At 44.0% G+C, this 17,023-nt stretch overlaps 1 protein-coding gene across 3 annotated transcripts in view; it reads right to left on the reverse strand.

Moving 5' to 3' along the window:
- Positions 1–12,588: 12,588 nt before the first annotated feature.
- yipf2 (Yip1 domain family, member 2) overlaps positions 12,589–17,023 on the reverse strand; it is a 5,417-nt gene continuing 982 nt past the window's right edge. For all 3 annotated transcript variants that reach the window (XM_054607204.1, XM_054607203.1, XM_054607205.1), the window contains 7 exons: positions 15,812–15,975; positions 15,629–15,709; positions 15,362–15,449; positions 14,438–14,554; positions 14,167–14,333; positions 13,139–13,321; positions 12,589–13,052 (listed from right to left, as the gene is read on the reverse strand). In XM_054607204.1, coding sequence (XP_054463179.1) covers positions 12,963–13,052; positions 13,139–13,321; positions 14,167–14,333; positions 14,438–14,554; positions 15,362–15,449; positions 15,629–15,709; positions 15,812–15,975 — 890 coding nt within the window. In that variant the 3' untranslated portion in view covers positions 12,589–12,962. The remainder of the gene's footprint in view (positions 13,053–13,138; positions 13,322–14,166; positions 14,334–14,437; positions 14,555–15,361; positions 15,450–15,628; positions 15,710–15,811; positions 15,976–17,023) is intronic.

Raw genomic sequence — 17,023 nt, forward strand, 5'->3', positions numbered from 1 at the left:
GTGTGAACATCACATTGATAAATCCCCTTTTGATATTTTACAGGAGCTCAAATGTCCACCGACAGGGACAGGGACAGATGGAGGGGAGGCCACGGCAGCTACCTGGCCATGGTTTTCCCTGATGCATGAGGCCATCGGGAGGCGGCCCTCTATTGAGCCCCCAGTCCTGATGGACTCATGTGTTGGGGGAAACCATGAGCCTGTGGCTGACGTGGCCCCCAGTAGTGGCTCATCATTATCATCTGGAGCTGGGGCAGCTACTTGTGGCCCGGCATGTGAAGAGGATTCTGCACAGCCTAGCACAAGTAGCTGCCGCACCACAGAGCAGGATGATGAGCCATCCTCCTCTGCCTGTTCCCCACCAAGGAAACGGCGGGCCACTAGGGGGGCCCTGATGGAGTTCCTAAAAGAAGAGGCAAAGAAAGAGGAAGGGCGCTTCCAGGCTGCACAGGCAAATAGCACCCGTTTTTTAGATTTGTTTGAGGAATTAGTAAGAAAACAGTAATGTCTAATTATCTAATTTTGCTTTTGTAATATGTTGTGTTAATGTGTCTTTACAATGATTTATTGGGAATGGCTCTAATGTAACAGACAATCTCCTGCTATAATTATATTACTATCACACATGATTCATCCATCTTGTGATGTTAAAACATTTTTTAATTCAGATTTCACTTTGACTTGCAAATCGTTCAATATCACTTGAGAGATACAAATTGTTACCACTGATATACAAGAGACAATTTGTTGACAAAATGTATGCACATGATTTGTTTTGTCATTTCATTGAAATTTATGGGAATTGGTGTATTTGAATAGTCTAGGCTGTAGATTGCTGTCAGATCCACATCAAAAGAAGTAAGACAACAAGATACGTTTTCTATTGATCATCAGGCCAAGCTGGCCACATTGTTTGCATAAAGCTTAGGCAATAGCTGGCATCCCTTTTTGTCCCTTCTTTTAGCAGGCACCAAAACCAAGGTTTACAGTATTAGTGTTTTATGTTTGTATCAGGTGATTATTTGAACGAGTTAGGTCTTTTTGTATAATAAACAAGACAACTTTCAGCTAATGATAGCTAAAAAATATAATTCCATTGTAAATAAACCTATTTATATTACCATTCCAGAGTAAATGGAGATCCATCCATCCATCTCCTTCCGCTTATCCGGGGCCGGGTCGCGGGGCAGCAAGCTAAGGAGGGTCCTCCAGACGTCCTTCTCCCCAGCAACACTTTCCAGCTCCTCCTGGGGAACCCCGAGGTGTTCCCAGGCCAGACGAGATATATAATCTCTCCAGCGTGTTCTGGGTCTACCCCGGGGCCTCTTACCAGTTGGACGTGCCTGGAAAACCTCTAAAGGGAGGCGTCCAGGAGGCATCCTGATCAGATGCCCGAGCCACCTCAGCTGGCCCCTTTCGACGCGAAGGAGCAGCGGCTCTACTCCGAGCTCCCTCCGGATGTCTGAGCTCCTCACCCTATCTCTAAGGCTGAGCCCAGCCACCCTACGAAGGAAGCTCATTTCGGCCGCTTGTATTCGCGATCTCATTCTTTCGGTCACTACCCAAAGCTCATGACCATAGGTGAGGGTTGGAACGTAGATGGACTGGTAAATCGAGAGCTTTGCCTTTCGGCTCAGCTCCTTCTTCACCAAAACGGTCCGGTACAACGCCCGCATCACTGCTGACGCTGCACCGAACCGCCTGTCCATCTCCCGTTCCATTTTACCCTCACTCGTGAATAAGATCCCGAGATACTTGAACTCCCTCGCTTGGGGCAGTGACTCACTCCCAACCCAGAGGGTGCAATCCACCGTTTTCCGGAAGAGAACCATGGCCTCAGACTTGGAGGTACTGACTCTCATCCCGACCGCTTCACACTCGGCTGTGAACCACCCCAGTGCGTGCTGAAGGTCACGTTCTGAAGAAGCCAACAGAACCACATCATCTGCAAAAAGCAGGGATGCGATTCTGAGTCCCCAAACCGGAAACTCTCCTCCCCCGGCTGCGCCTTGAAATCCTGTCCATGAAAATCACAAACAGGATTGGTGACAATGGGCAGCCCTGGCGGAGGCCAACACGCACTGGGAACAAGCTCGACTTTGTGCCGAGTATCCGGACACAGCTCTCACTTTGGTCATACAAGGACCGAATGGCTCGTAGTAACGAACCAGGTACCCCATATTCCCGCAGTACCCCCCACAGGACTCCCCGAGGGACACGGTCGAAGGCCTTCTCCAAGTCCACAAAACACATGTAGACTGGATGAGCAAACTCCCATGCACCCTCCAACAGACCTGCAAGGGTAAAGAGTTGGTCCGCTGTTCCACGTCCAGGACGGAATCCGCATTGCTCCTCCTGAATCTGAGGTTCGACAATCGGACGGAGCCTCCTTTCCAGCACCCTGGAGTAAACTTTCCCGGGGAGGCTGAGCAGTGTGATACCCCTATAATTGGAGCACACTCTTCGGTCCCCCTTTTTGAAAATGGGAACCACCACCCCGGTCTGCCACTCCACAGGCACTGTACCCGACTTCCACGCGACAGTGAAGAGACGTGTCAACCAAGACAGCCCAACAATGTCAAGAGCCTTTAACATCTCCGGTCGAATCTCATCCACTCCTGGCGCTTTGCCGCTGAAGAGCTTTTTAACTACCTCAACGACCTCCGCCAGGCATATGGACGAGACTTCCCTGAGTCTTCAGACTCTGCCTCTTCCACAGAGGACGTGTTGGTCGGGTTCAGGAGTTCCTCAAAGTGTTCTTTCCACCGCTCGACAATATCCCCAGTCCGGGTCTGCAGTTCTCCCCCCCTGCTGAGCACAGCCTGAGAAAAGCCCTGTTTCCCCTTTCTGAGTCGTCTCACGGTTTGCCAGAACTTCCTTGAGGCCATTCGAAAGTCCTTCTCCATGGCCTCGCCAAACTCCTCCCACACCCGGGTTTTTGCCTCAGCAACCGCCGCAGCTGCAGCCCTTCTGGCCAACCGGTACCTGCCTGCTGATTCAGGAGACCCCTCGGCCAACCAAGCCCGAAAGGCCTCCTTCTTCAGCTTGACGGCCTCCTTCACCGCTGGTGTCCACCAGCGGGTTCTTGGATTGCCGCCACGACAGGCACCGAGGTGGGAGTTGAAGACCTTGCGGACAGGATCCTCAGCCAGACGTTCCCAGTTCACCCTCACTACACGTTTGGGTTTACCGGGTCTATCCGGCAGCCTCCCCCGCCACCTGATCCAACTCACCACCAGGTGGTGATCAGTTGACAGCTCTGCTCCTCTCTTCACCCGAGTGTCGAAGACATACGGCCGCAGGTCTGATGACACAACTACAAAGTCGATCATAGACCTTTGGCCTAGGGTGTTCTGGTACCTCTGCAATGAACAATGAACAAACAATTTATTATTTTATCCTTACCAAGTATATGATCGAAGGCAATATCACTCTTATAACCAAGATCTATGGGTGATGATGCAATTAAATGTCTTGTAGTGGTCTTTACTACAGTTGGGACAGTACATTTGATGAAAGTACATTAAAATACATTTAAGATACAATTCATAGAGACATACTCAGGCAGTCTCCAAGTTTTGGTGTTTACATGTTGACTGTTTTTACTTCAAAACGCTATGTATTTGTCACGATTTTGGCTTTAGTTTAATGGGTTGCCTGTTTTATTTTGAAGTTCCCTGCCTCGTGTTCATTTCACTTCCTGCCTTTGTATGTTTTCCCGCTTTTGTAATTGTCTTCCCTGCCCCTGATTGTATACACCTGTAATGTATTAGTCTTGTCAGTTTTGCTCCGTTCCCTTGTGAGTCTGCCCACCTGTGTCTTGTTGTCTAATTAGTTTCTTGTGTATTTATAGTCCTGTCTTTAGTCTGCTAGTTGTTGGTTTGTCTGATATGTCTCCTATGTTCCTGCGTTGTTCCGGTGGATGGCCCTTGTACCTGTTTTGTATCATTGTCATCATTTTTTGGGACGCTTGTTTTTGGAATTAAATCACCTTTAATTATTCCTCTGCACCTCATGTGTGTCTGCATTTGGGTCCATCTCCTGTTGCTACTTTGGTAAAACCCTGACAGTATTTCCAGAGTTATGTTACAAATAAAATAAATCTCCCCAAAACCGTATTTTAATAGTAATAAACACCGTGAATATCGACCAATGCATATATCACCGAAGAGCTCCATGCAATAAGACAGATATATATAGAATACAAAGAAAAAAGAATTCTCAAACAGGACTCATGAGATTCCTCTCGCTCAGGATATTACAGTGACCTGAAACTTGAGACTGTCTCTTACCACTGGTGGCTGTATTAACAGAGGCTGCTGTTTGTTTTGATGCGAAACACTAACGGACTCATGAAAAAGTTCAAAATGTCTTATTTCCAGATATAACAAGCATTTAATTGAAGTGTGAAGATAAAATTGTCCTGGATCTTTTAAAACAACTTGTTTGTATATTTACAAAAGGTTAAATTTGTACAACTTAATTGTATAGTAGAATACTGGATTATTGGAGTAAAATGGCGCCGCGCGAGTGGCTGCCTCTTACAGCAGCTCCTGCTCACCTGTGAGCTTTTTCCTTTAAATTGTGTTTTTTTTTGTCACTTTCTGCTACTTTTTTTACTTATTTAATTTTTGTAAACATTTTGCACTATGGCAGCGAGACTCGTAGACTTTCACGTGGTCTACCTGCAGTTTTCTGCACTTTTCACATCCGTGCCCGGAGTCTCAGCCCGCAGCCATGACCCCCATTGTTTACAGCAGGGGTCAGCTGTTAGCGCTCCGGGACACGGCGCCGCTGCTGCCGGAGGAGAGACCCGAGGTTCCCCGTGAGCTGAGGAGGAGGAGACGGGGATGCCGTGCTGGGGCAGAACGTCGCGCCAGGAGGAGACGTTTTAAACCCGTCCTCCCCTCCATCATCATGGGAAACGTACGGTCTCTCCCCAACAAGATGGACGAGCTATCAGCACTGACTCGCCATCAGAGGGAATACCGGGAGTGTAGCGTCATGGTGTTCACGGAGACATGGCTCACGGAGATGACTCCGGACACCAACGCTGCACTGGACGGGTTCCGCATCATCCGGGCAGACAGGACAGCGGAGAGCGGTAAGAGGAAGGGAGGAGGTCTGGCAGTGTTTGTGAATGATAGATGGTGTAACTCTGGGCACATCACTGTCAAAGAGCAGACCTGTACAGAGGACATTGAGCTGTTGGCCGTTAGCATGAGGCCGGTATATTTACCGAGGGAATTCTCGCATTTTATCACAATAGCTGCGTATATTCCCCCCCTCTGCTAACGGAGAAGCGGCCTGTGACGTCATACACTCGGCGATAAGCAGGCTGCTGACACAACATCCCAATGCCCTCCTCCTCCTCTCTGGTGACTTTAACCATGCCCCTCCGTCCTCCACTCTGCCCACCTTCACCCAGTACATCACCTGCCCCACCAGAGACAACAGAACCCTGGACCTGCTGTATGCCAACACCAAGGAGGCATACAGCTCATCACCCCTCCCTCCCCTGGGAAGATCTGACCACAACCTGGTGCACCTCCGACCTGTGTACAAACCTCTTGTGCACAGGCAGCCAGCTGTGACCCGCACAGTCAAACGATGGTCCGATGAAGCCGAGGAGGCTCTTAAGACTGTTTCGACTCGACTGTGTGGGAAGTGTTCAGTGATGCCCATGGGGAGGACATCGAGGGTCTCACAGACACCATAACGGACTACATAAACTTTTGTGTGGAGAACACCGTACCCACCAGGACTGTACGGTGTTTTTCCAACAGCAAACCCTGGATCAATCCTGAGATAAAGACCCTCCTCAAGGAGAAGAAGAGGGTCTTTAGATCAGGAAACAAGGAGGAGCTGAGGACTGTGCAGAGGGAGCTGAGGAGGAAGATAAGGGAAGGGAAAAATGTCTACAGGACGAAGATGGAGGATCAGCTGCAGCAGAACAACATCAGCGGAGTCTGGAAGAGCCTCAAGGCCATGTCTGGCCACAAGGGGCCCAACCAACAACCTGTGGGGGACCAACAGTGGGTGAATGATCTGAACTCATTCTTTAACAGATTTGATCAGCCACCCACCCCTCCCCCCACCCAGACCTCCCTGCCGCTGCAGCCCCCATCGTCTGCACCCCCTGTGGATTACCCCCCTCTTCTTCCTCCTCCTCCACCCCCTTTTCCACAACACTCGGCTCCCCTCCACACTCCTCAAACACTGCACACCTCCAACACCCCACTCCAACAACCTACAGCACACAGCCCCCTTCCCCCAACTTGTCCCTCTCAATTAACCAGGTGAGAAAAGAACTGAGGAGAATAAAGGTGAGAAAAGCCACGGGTCCGGACGGCATCAGCTCAAGGCTCCTCAGATCCTGCGCAGACCAGCTGTGCAGGATAGTGGAGCACATCTTCAACTTGAGCTTGAAGCTGGGGAGAGTACCACAGCTATGGAAGACGTCCTGCGTGGTACCAGTCCCAAAGACCCCGGGGGCCAAGGACTTCAGCAGCTTCAGGCCGGTGGCTCTAACATCCCACCTGATGAAGACCCTGGAGCGGCTGGTCCTTGTGCACCTCCGCCCCCTGATGATCTCATCTTTGGACCCTCTTCAGTTCGCCTACCAATCTGGCATCGGGGTGGATGACGCTGTCATCTACCTGCTACAAAGATGCCTTTCTCACCTGGAAAAGGCTGGAAGCACTGTGAGAGTCATGTTCTTCGACTTCTCCAGTGCCTTCAACACCATCCAGCCTTTGCTTCTGAGGGACAAGCTGGAGCAGACCGGGGTGGACCACCACCTCACTGCATGGATACTGGACTACCTCACCAACCGTCCACAGTATGTGAGGATACGGGAGTGTGAGTCAGATCGGGTGTCCTGCAGCACGGGGGCCCCACAAGGAACCGTTCTGGCTCCATTCCTCTTCTCCATCTACACATCGGACTTCACATATAACTCTGCTACCTGCCACCTGCAAAAGTTCTCTGACGACTCTGCAATTGTCGGCCTCATCTCCGCAGGCGATGAGAGGGAATACAGAGAACTGAACCAGGACTTCATAGGATGGTGCCGGCGGAACCGCCTCCAGATCAACTCTGGTAAAACCAAAGAGCTGGTGGTGGACTTCCGCCGGGGTAAACACTGTCCTCCGGAACCAGTGAACATCCAGGGACAGGACATTGAGATTGTGCAATCTTATAAGTACCTGGGTGTTCACTTGAACAATAAACTGGACTGGACTAATCACTCAAAGGCACTGTATAAAAAGGGTCAGAGCAGACTCTATCTGCTGAGGAGACTAAGGTCCTTTGGAGTGCAGGGAGCACTCCTGAGGACCTTTTTCAACTCTGTGGGGGCATCAGCCATTTTTTATGCAGTGGTCTGCTGGAGCAGCAGCATCTCAGCAGCCGACAAGAAGAGACTGAACAAGCTTGTCAGGAAGGCCAGCAGTGTGCTGGGGTGTCCACTGGATACGGTGGAGGTGGTGGGAGACAGGAGGATGATGGCCAAGCTGTCATCCCTGATGAACAACACCTCCCACCCCATGCAGGACACCCTGGCAGCTCTGTGCAGCTCCTTCAGCCACCGGCTGCTTCACCCCCGGTGTGTGAAGGAGAGGTACCGCAGGTCCTTCCTTCCTGCTGCTGTCAGGCTGCACAACCAACTCTGCTCCCAGCAGACCACATGACACATGACAATAAAAACACTGTGCAATAATAGTTAAAATAGTTTTTTTCTGTCTGTAAATATTATATTTCAGTTATTTTGTTTTTCTACTGTTTTTATTGCTTATTTATAATACTTGTTTTTTTATTTTTATTTTTTATTTTCATTTTTTATTTTTATCTTGTCTTTCTTTACTATGTCTCTTGTGTGCACTTTAACTCTATGCTGCTGTAAGCCTGCAAATTTCCCCGCTCCGGGACTAATAAAGGATTATCTTATCTTATCTTATCTTACTTTCTAATAAGACATACACAACAGGAAACATACAGTTGCTTTAGAGATACTGAAAGCTGAAGACTCTTTGTTTATAAAACGGTATAACATGCACATCTTCTATAAAAAGACAAATATCACTACTTTTTGTAAATATGACCCAGGGGTGAACCCGAGTTCCGTGTCCGTCGGGTTATGCTTACCCTGGTCAAACAGCAGTGGAACATTATATTTTATCCTAAACTAATCTGTACTAACCCTTTTACACTAAGAAAATTGAAACATTGACTTGAATTAATTTTAATAAGCAGGTTCCACGAAAATGCAAGTTAATACTTGTTTTACAGTAACACAATGATTGTGAAGAGCCAACTTGATCTTTTTTAAGCTTAGCAAAATGAATTAAATTAAGTCATATGAACTTAAAGAATATATTTACAGGCTACATACTTTATTATTAAAGATATATTTTATTAGTAGTAGTAAAATGATAAATTTAAGTTCAGTGAATTCAAACATAAGGTTTTCATCTAATTTATATTTTACTTATTAGTTTAACATTCTAGTTTATCAACGGGTTCCACACAAATGAATTAGGTACACCCAACATATTTCTAAAATGTCTTTTATTCACTAGAACAACACTGATTCGGTTAACATTTAAGTGATCTTGCACAACAATACAGTAACATTTTTAGCACCGTAAGTGTAACACCTATAATGTCGATTAAACGATTGACAAAGTTAATTGCCAACTGAATAAATCAGATTTGAGTTCTTTTTTAAAGAAGAAAAAAAGGCAAAAAGAATCTCTGGCTCCATGACAGTAAACTGAAAAACTTGGTTGGGTTAGGGACTGTTGGTCTTAAAAATAAAAACACGTCAATCACCATGATTTCAGTACACTGCCAACTCCAACATCAGTAATAAACACTAAATGATCATCTTTCTGACAATGTCAGCAAAACGAGTTGTAGCCTTGCATGGCATTAAATGGTGCAGATGATCCTAATAAAATGCATGGTGAGTTTATATATTACATTTCCAAAAAAGTTAGAGGCAGAAACTAAACTATTAAAATTACTAACCAGGTATTCTTTAAGGAGGATGTTTGGGTCTTCATTCAGGCAGATATAAACTGCCCTGAGGACGCACTCCCTCCTCTTTTCAACAGTTTAATTCTAAAAAAGAAAATATATATATATATATATATAAACAGAAATAATTAAGGACTGCAAATACAGACATTTCACACATTGTATAAGCATATGAAAATGCATGCCATCTCAACTGTAAGGAGGGAATTGAGGGAATTGTGTCACCAAAGCCGGCTCACTGATGTAAGTCAGTCAGTAAGAGTAACTGATCACACTTGCTTTTAAGAGAACAAGAGACCTAAAATAAATAAGCTATTCAGAACAGCAACAGAATGAAGCTATCCTCTAAAAATGCTTCTAAAGATAAAAATACAAAACCACATCATATTTGCAGTTATTATGTGGCTAGTTGTGACCATACCTGTTATGAGTACCACGCCTTGGCCAGACAGGAGGGAGCATGAATCATTAATGAACCTTTATTCAGGACCTGAAATATTGCAACATGACAAAAATAAATGTATAATGTAAACATATTAAGGGTCCTTCAGAGCTACAATAGATATATTTCCTGCAAGCCTGCTTTTATATCGTCCTTTACCGTGAATTAAATTATTTTGAAATGCAAATCATAAGTACTCAACAAATGCAACTCAGAAATGTGAGAAATTTCACTTGATGGCTAAAGCAACTGTTGTTTTTTTGTTCCCTTTTTTGTCATGGTCACTTTAATTGTCCAGCATTTACTTAGGAACTTGATTTATGTAGCTGTAATTAAAAACTAAACTCGTACCAATGGTGAACTGTGGCAATACGGATTTCTAATCTTCACCAACAGCAAGAAACTGCAGAACCACAATACATATGCAGGGAGCACTCCTGAAGACCTTTTTCAACTCCGTGGTGGCATCAGCCATCTTTTCATAGTCATAGTGCAAATATAATACTGTAACGCTTTAAAGCCCTGATCATAGTGCAAACATTAATCTTTAAATGCAGAGTTTTGTCTTTTTCAAATACTATGCAAATAAAGGCATCAACGGTAGTGTGCTGGCTGAACATCAACAACAGGTAGGTAAACATGTAAGTATAACGGTAAAGCATCAGGTAACAGCTCAGTTATTTTTGACAATATGATGCAGGTAAGTGCACAGATCACACAACTTTTCAGTCAGTTATAAGTCAAGGATTTGCCTTGGCTTAATGACACGACCATACTTGGTGCGAATACAGGGCTCAGCATGACCTGGTTCACACATTGGAGCCTGGTGAGGCTGCTGTATTTCGGACTTCCTTTCTCCAGTGGTCGTACCATCCCTGTTGACCTCGGGCTGCTGTACGGCGGTTGCAGGTGGGTTGTCTCCTGCATCAAGGAGGTGTCGTCGATTGCGCCTGAAGGTCTGTCCATCGTTGGTTATGATGTGGTAGCTGCACGGAGTCTCTGCAGGCTGGACGACTGTAGCTGGTTGCCACCGACCATCATCCCGCTGGAAGCGAATGGGTGCTCCAGCGTGCAGTGTTGGAAGAGGTCGAGCAGTTTTGTCATAGTGTTGCTGCTGGCGGTGCTGACATAGCTCTCTGCTCACTCACACTGTGTTCTGATGGGTCACCTGAGGTCACAGCTGTGTTGTTGTTGTGGGTAGGATGGAGCGCAGTCTGCGACTCATGAGGATTTGGGCTGGTGATTTTAGTCCATCGACAGGAGTATTCCTATACTCTAGTAGGCTGAGATAGGGGTCATTTTTGTCCTCTTTGTAAGGATCCTCTTTGCAGTTTGGACGGTCAGCTGCCAGAGTTGGATGCAGACATTGAGCTCTTGATAGGGTGTGATGTTCACAAGGCTATGGAACCGTGGGAAGTCATCCACAGTGAGGGTGACAGCCCTTATGCAGTCCGCACCGTCGTAGGTTGGGTTATAAATGGTCCTCTTAGGAGAAATGAATGCACAACTTCATCAGAAAGTGAACTCAGTGTTTCTGTGAATCGCATTTCTATTGCTAGTGTAGACCATGACTTCCCTGAGAAAGCCTGTGAAGAAAAACAAGAAATGTCACGAGAGGACATTCAGTTCATGGTCTTTGTTAATGAAACAGTTAAAAAGGTTGATGGACACTACAGTGTTGGTCTTCCTTTCAATTCAATTCAATTCAGTTTATTTTGTATAGCCCAGAATCACAAATTACAAATTTGCCTCAGAGGGCTTTACAATCTGTGCACATGCGACATCCTCTGTCCTTCCCTCACATCGTATCCTTTGAGAAACAGAGCCACCAAAATGTCAAACAACCGCAGTGTAGTTGTGCAAAGAGCAGAGAATCTAAAAAAGAAACTTGTTAAAAACAAGGACTTTCACAGACATACATTGCAATGTCGGTGTGATAAGGAAATAAGACTGTACAGACACAGCTGTCTGTCTAACATGAATAGCTCCTGTGTTTTCGAGGCAAGATGGATGAAAGGTGAAGGATGGCCAGTGTTTACCTATATGTCTGTTTGTGCGTGTGTATATAATGTGTTTGTTGGTAAGTAACATATAAATATAATGTGAAGCCTCATTTGGACTCTTAATTTCATTTCCTGTTTGATTTGTATTAAATTGCCCCATGTTTCCTAGGTTGCTTCAATTCCTGCCATTGTTTAGTTTCCTGCCAGTTTTGTTCCTCACCTGTGTTCCATTTCTTCATCAGACCTCCCAGTACTTATACCCCTAGTAGTTCATTATCCATTTGCCATATTGCCTTAGTTCTTTGCACAAGACTAGCTATTCAGCCATTTAGTTCCCAGTGAGATCTATCTATATATACACACACACCTCACCTTGCAAACATTATAAATGTGAGTTTATGGTCTCAGTCATTGTTGCTCTACATGTGTTTTATATAAAAAATCAGTGCATATCTGTGCATTTGTAAATTCAAAGAAGGAAAAAAAAGACTAAACCCAGACTCGGATTACAGGAGTTTTTAGCAGATTAATCCCTGATTCCCCCTCCTGCCAATTGGAGGTGCAATCTTGTCTGGGACTTTGGTTGCTACTGATGCTTAAACCATCTGGTAAACCTCCATTCTGTGGGCTGACCCTTTGGTCTGATCTTTTTAACAGGAAATATAGGTGTTCTGACGGGTGAGTCATCACATGGGACGATAACACCCGCCTATGGAAGAAGTGTGGTTAGTCTGGCGAGACAGTCTTAAAATATATAAGAAGGCACTCCGTAATGCTAGAGCAGCCTATTACTCAGCATTAATAGAGAAAAATAAGAACAACCCCAGGGTTCTCTTCAGCACTGTAGCCAGGCTGACAGAGAGTCACAGCTCTGTTGAGCCGTGTATTCCTATAAACCTCAGTAGTAGTGACTTCAAGAACTTCTTCATGATAAGATTCTAACTATTAGAGACAAAATCTCCTCAACCAGTACCGATCGATTCTCAAATACAGTAATTGCCCAATCTGTATAATGTCTCGTTAATGCCCATTACTAACTCGGCATCATGGCAATTACTCTTTTTCATGGAATATTGTTGGCACAATGGAAAAAGCCCAAAAACTGACTGAATGACACAGCGTGCTTTTATGATTGTATTTCGTTTAGAAGTTTTACACTTTTTCCCCTATACAATTAATCATTTTTAATGTCTTCTTCTAAACTTGCACCACATCCTCAGACATCACAGTCAAAATGTACAATTATTGCAATGAACAAGTGCTACTTCAGTCCGAGTAGAGCCACAGTAGGATAAATTAGACAAACGATCACACACACCCATCCCATCAGCGAGCATTGAACCGATCACACAATGGCAATAATCAAGATTGCCTTGACCTTCCTACCTATACATCGTATTATATCGGCATGTGATTCCAAACACAACAGAGACATTATTGATTTATTTTCTTTCTCCTGCAATGACTCTTCATATTGGTCAGTGGGGTCTTGAGGCCGCTGTTATATGAAGCGGGGGGGATGTAGGGGCCGTTGTTGGTACATGGACTGCTATCTGGAAGAAGTACATCTGAGAAAAAAAAAAGAGAAAAAATTACTATTCTCTTAAGGTTAAATGTGTACAACTAATAGGCCCCATTCTTATAGCTTACTTACTTTACAGCCGATAGCCAGCAGTGTGTGCAAAACCACTATGGTCACAACTGTAGCCACTGACATCACCTTGGTGTCATCACGGACAACAGGCCAGAAGGTGAGGACCAGTACGGAGCCAGAGATCACCATGGCGAACAGGATCAGTGTCCAGCGCAACCACTCAAATGGAATGATCCACAAAACCTGGAGATGACAGTTGGTCAAAGATTTATCAGTGTGCTTTCAGAGCAAACATATTTGGTTCAATCAAATTTGGTTTGTTTAGGTTAGTTTGTAATAAGTTAGTGTGAACATGACCCAGACCAGGACTACTTATATTTTCCATAGTACATTTCCCAAATGAACTGAACTCCAGGTGTGGGAATACCACAAGGGGAATCATTCACATTTCTTTACCAAATACCAAACTGGTACATATATACAAATGGATATATGAATTCTGATAGATGGGTAAGTTATTGAACATGCCACCAAATATTGGATAAAGGCTAATCCATGTTGTGCTACACTGTCACGACTGGCCTAAGATAATGTGACTAAAATTAAACCTCTGGACTTAAATCAGGCAAAATAGATTTGTTAATTGTATTGTTACCTCAAGGTCTACTTAGTATCTTCCCTGATATCAGACAGAATAATCAGCTTGTTAGACGGTTTCCATCTTCAGTCTCCACTCTAATTGATTACCACAACGGGGGCTGGGGGTTCGATTTTCCCTAATCAATCACTAGAGGCTGAATCTAATGCCAATTTAAGTCAAAGCCTCTCTTTGCTGGATTACAACATACAAAAGATATTTGCAACTGCAATTATCTATCTTCACTGGTCTGATTGTGTTTCTACCAGGTGGAGAGTTAGCAAGGTTTTGGAGTAATTTAGAAAGATGTTTTTACCTGTGTGTCATGTTTACACTGAAGTTTAATGACAATACACATGGTGCTCTATACTGGGATATGTGTCTGTGTAAAGACAGCTTATTGTGACCCTGACGTTCATTAGTCAAACTCAGGATAGAGTTATGGACTCACCGAGGTGGGGATATAGATGAAGAGAGAGTAACCATAGACACACACTGTCTCCAGGAAGGAATAGCCCCCGACCTGCCTCTCAGTCCCTTGCCGCCAGGTTAGAAAACCCCATAAACCAACTGGCACCAGCCAGGCGTACATGAAGATCACAACTGCTGCTATTGTCACTGTTAGCAAAAAGCAGGAAAAAGAAAGCAGACTCAGCATGACTCAGTAAACCGAAGACTGACTATTTAGGTACATAATATACTATTATTGGTGGATGACTGACCTCTGTGGAACTGTGGTCTGTAGTGGTAGGAGGGGTTTCCCATCTCACTGAGAAAGCTGGACAAGTTCCCACTGATCACTACTGAGAACACCAGCGTCACACAGATCCAGAAGGGTCCTACACACACACACAAAATCAGTCATAAACTGGGCCTTTAAAGAAGGAAGAAACTAAAAAAACCAACCAAAATCCAAACCTTTTCCCCAGGAAGAATTTCATGAAGGAATTTTAGCATTTTGGGCCCTAGATATTTTAAAACTGTAAAGAGGTTTGAGGATAACAAACATAACAGAAGACGGAGGTAATGTACATGATCAGGCTGTAAACATACAGTGTTTAGATACTATCATTTACTTTCTGATATAGAGTAATGGTACAATGTATCTACTTATAAATCTGGAGATACATCCAGATAACCTCACTTTCACCCTGTCCCATTACTCAAAAGGAGACTATTGCTGCGCAACATTCATCATTTATTGTGACAGACTATAGCTATTGTGGTAAGCAGGAAGTTTGCAGTGATGTCTGTGTTAATATTGTGTTACTGAGGAAAAAAAGACAATTAGTTTCTTCAACATGCCTTACTTTGTCTTTACTCCCAACAACCTCCACTGGCTTCAAAAACTTGTAAAAGAAAACAAAAAGCGGTCCATGCTGACCAATCATACTTCTTGATTCTCCAGTGGCTGAGGTGTTACCAGGTGTAGACCTGGTATCTCCTCAGCCACTGCAGACTCAACATGTAGTTCCATTTTTGAGGAACACATCAACTGCAGCCTACAACTTAACTACAAACCCAACAACCCCTAAACACCCAACTATGAATCCATCTAAACATACAGTCTTTAAATCCAGAGAATATGAATAATAATAAAAGGGAATGTATAAAATAATACATTCAACACGTCTCCATTGGCTTACCATATAGATCTGGGTTGCTCCTAAGGTAGTGTTTTACAAAGTTTCTTCCTGGTAATGGCATCAATGACCCCTTAACTCTGTCCAGTACCTGCATCACATGATGGGTTGTCAAGCAGAAGAACAAACTAAAAGTAATTGTCGTGATGAATATGTAAATGTCTTCCTCTGAGATTGATTTATCATTAAAAATAAATCATGTATATAAATTGTTCAGTAACAACTCCAGTTGTATAAACAGTGTAATTGTAGGAATTAGGGGGTTCATACCTGCACTGTGTCCACATTGAAGAAAGACTGATAGTACTCAAAGGTCCAGAAGCCACCAGTTTGTTTCTGTCCTCCTAATAGCTAGAAGCATACACATTTTTCAGCTGCTGTCCACTCAAAACATCACGACTCTGTGAGAACCTGTGTCATGGTGACATAAATCAACATATACACTTTACGCACCTCTGAACTCTCCTCCAGACCCTCCTCATCCTCTGAGAGGTCTAGTTTCACATCCTCTCCTTCTCCTTCCGCTGCTGCTGTTGTAGTGATGGCGTTTGAGGCAGACATACTGAGTGTGGAGGCCCCCGGGTCTGCAGACAACAGCTCTGCTGCTTCCTCAAACTCTACGAAAATGCATCAAGAAACATTGGGAGTTAATACTAATAGTGATGCAACGACAGGCCCAGGGTGTACAAATAAACTGTTCTACTCCAGGGACCTGTACCACAAAGTCAGTTCAACTTAGTCTGGCTCTCTCCCTTTGCACAATTAAAATGTTGCTATTTAAGGTCATTGTGGGTATTTAACTAACCCTTATCAGGTTTTTCTCATATTTTTTTAATTTTCTTATAAGGCAGAACAATTTACAGACAAACTGATTAAAACATTGGATGATTTTTGAGAGGTGTCTCAAAAGTAACTAAAACAAGCACTGCATTCATGAGCCATGTTGTCAGAAAATCTCATGTAAAATATAAGCTATAAGCAAAAAGCTGTTTTGAATGAATTTCCTGCATTCAAAATGAGCTCTTCAGCAGCCAACTCATCAAATAAATATAACATATCAGTCTTTTTTGAAGACATCAACCTGTGTTACTGACTGGAAACAAACATCATATTAGATCAACAAGTTGGCAGTGTCATTCAATACCTGAACAAGTACAGTTAGTGTTCAAAGTGTCTCTGTAGGTCACACCAAGATGAGGGTGTGAAAACCTTGAAAGCACTTTCATCAAAAACGATGCAGGTATGATATACATAACTTGTCAGCATGATTGAGGGTTGCAGATACTCAAAGTTTTGGGAGTAAGTAGAGAACCCAGATATGGAGGCATTTAGTGCAGTATGGCCTCATACAGAAAAGAGGATAAACCAACCTTCTCATACACAATGCAATGATGTGTGAGGAAACCCAACCAGTGACAAATTGTAACACAGCATGATTTACTGAATCTAACTTTTTCTATATGAATATGAACTTGCATGCATATATAAAATATCACCATAAACCGTTGCTGATAAAAGTGTTGTAATAAAAACAAATTCTTGCAGTAAAAGAAAAACGGAATAGAATAGAAAAGTAACTTAACAGAGTTTTATTAAGACACTCGGTATGATGATTAAAAGACAATTGTCTTACAAAACAGGTATTTATAAGTTGAGATTTCAATC

The sequence above is a fragment of the Anoplopoma fimbria genome, chromosome 11 (genome assembly GCF_027596085.1).
Source record: "Anoplopoma fimbria isolate UVic2021 breed Golden Eagle Sablefish chromosome 11, Afim_UVic_2022, whole genome shotgun sequence".
NCBI classification, from domain to species: Eukaryota; Metazoa; Chordata; class Actinopteri; order Perciformes; family Anoplopomatidae; genus Anoplopoma; species Anoplopoma fimbria.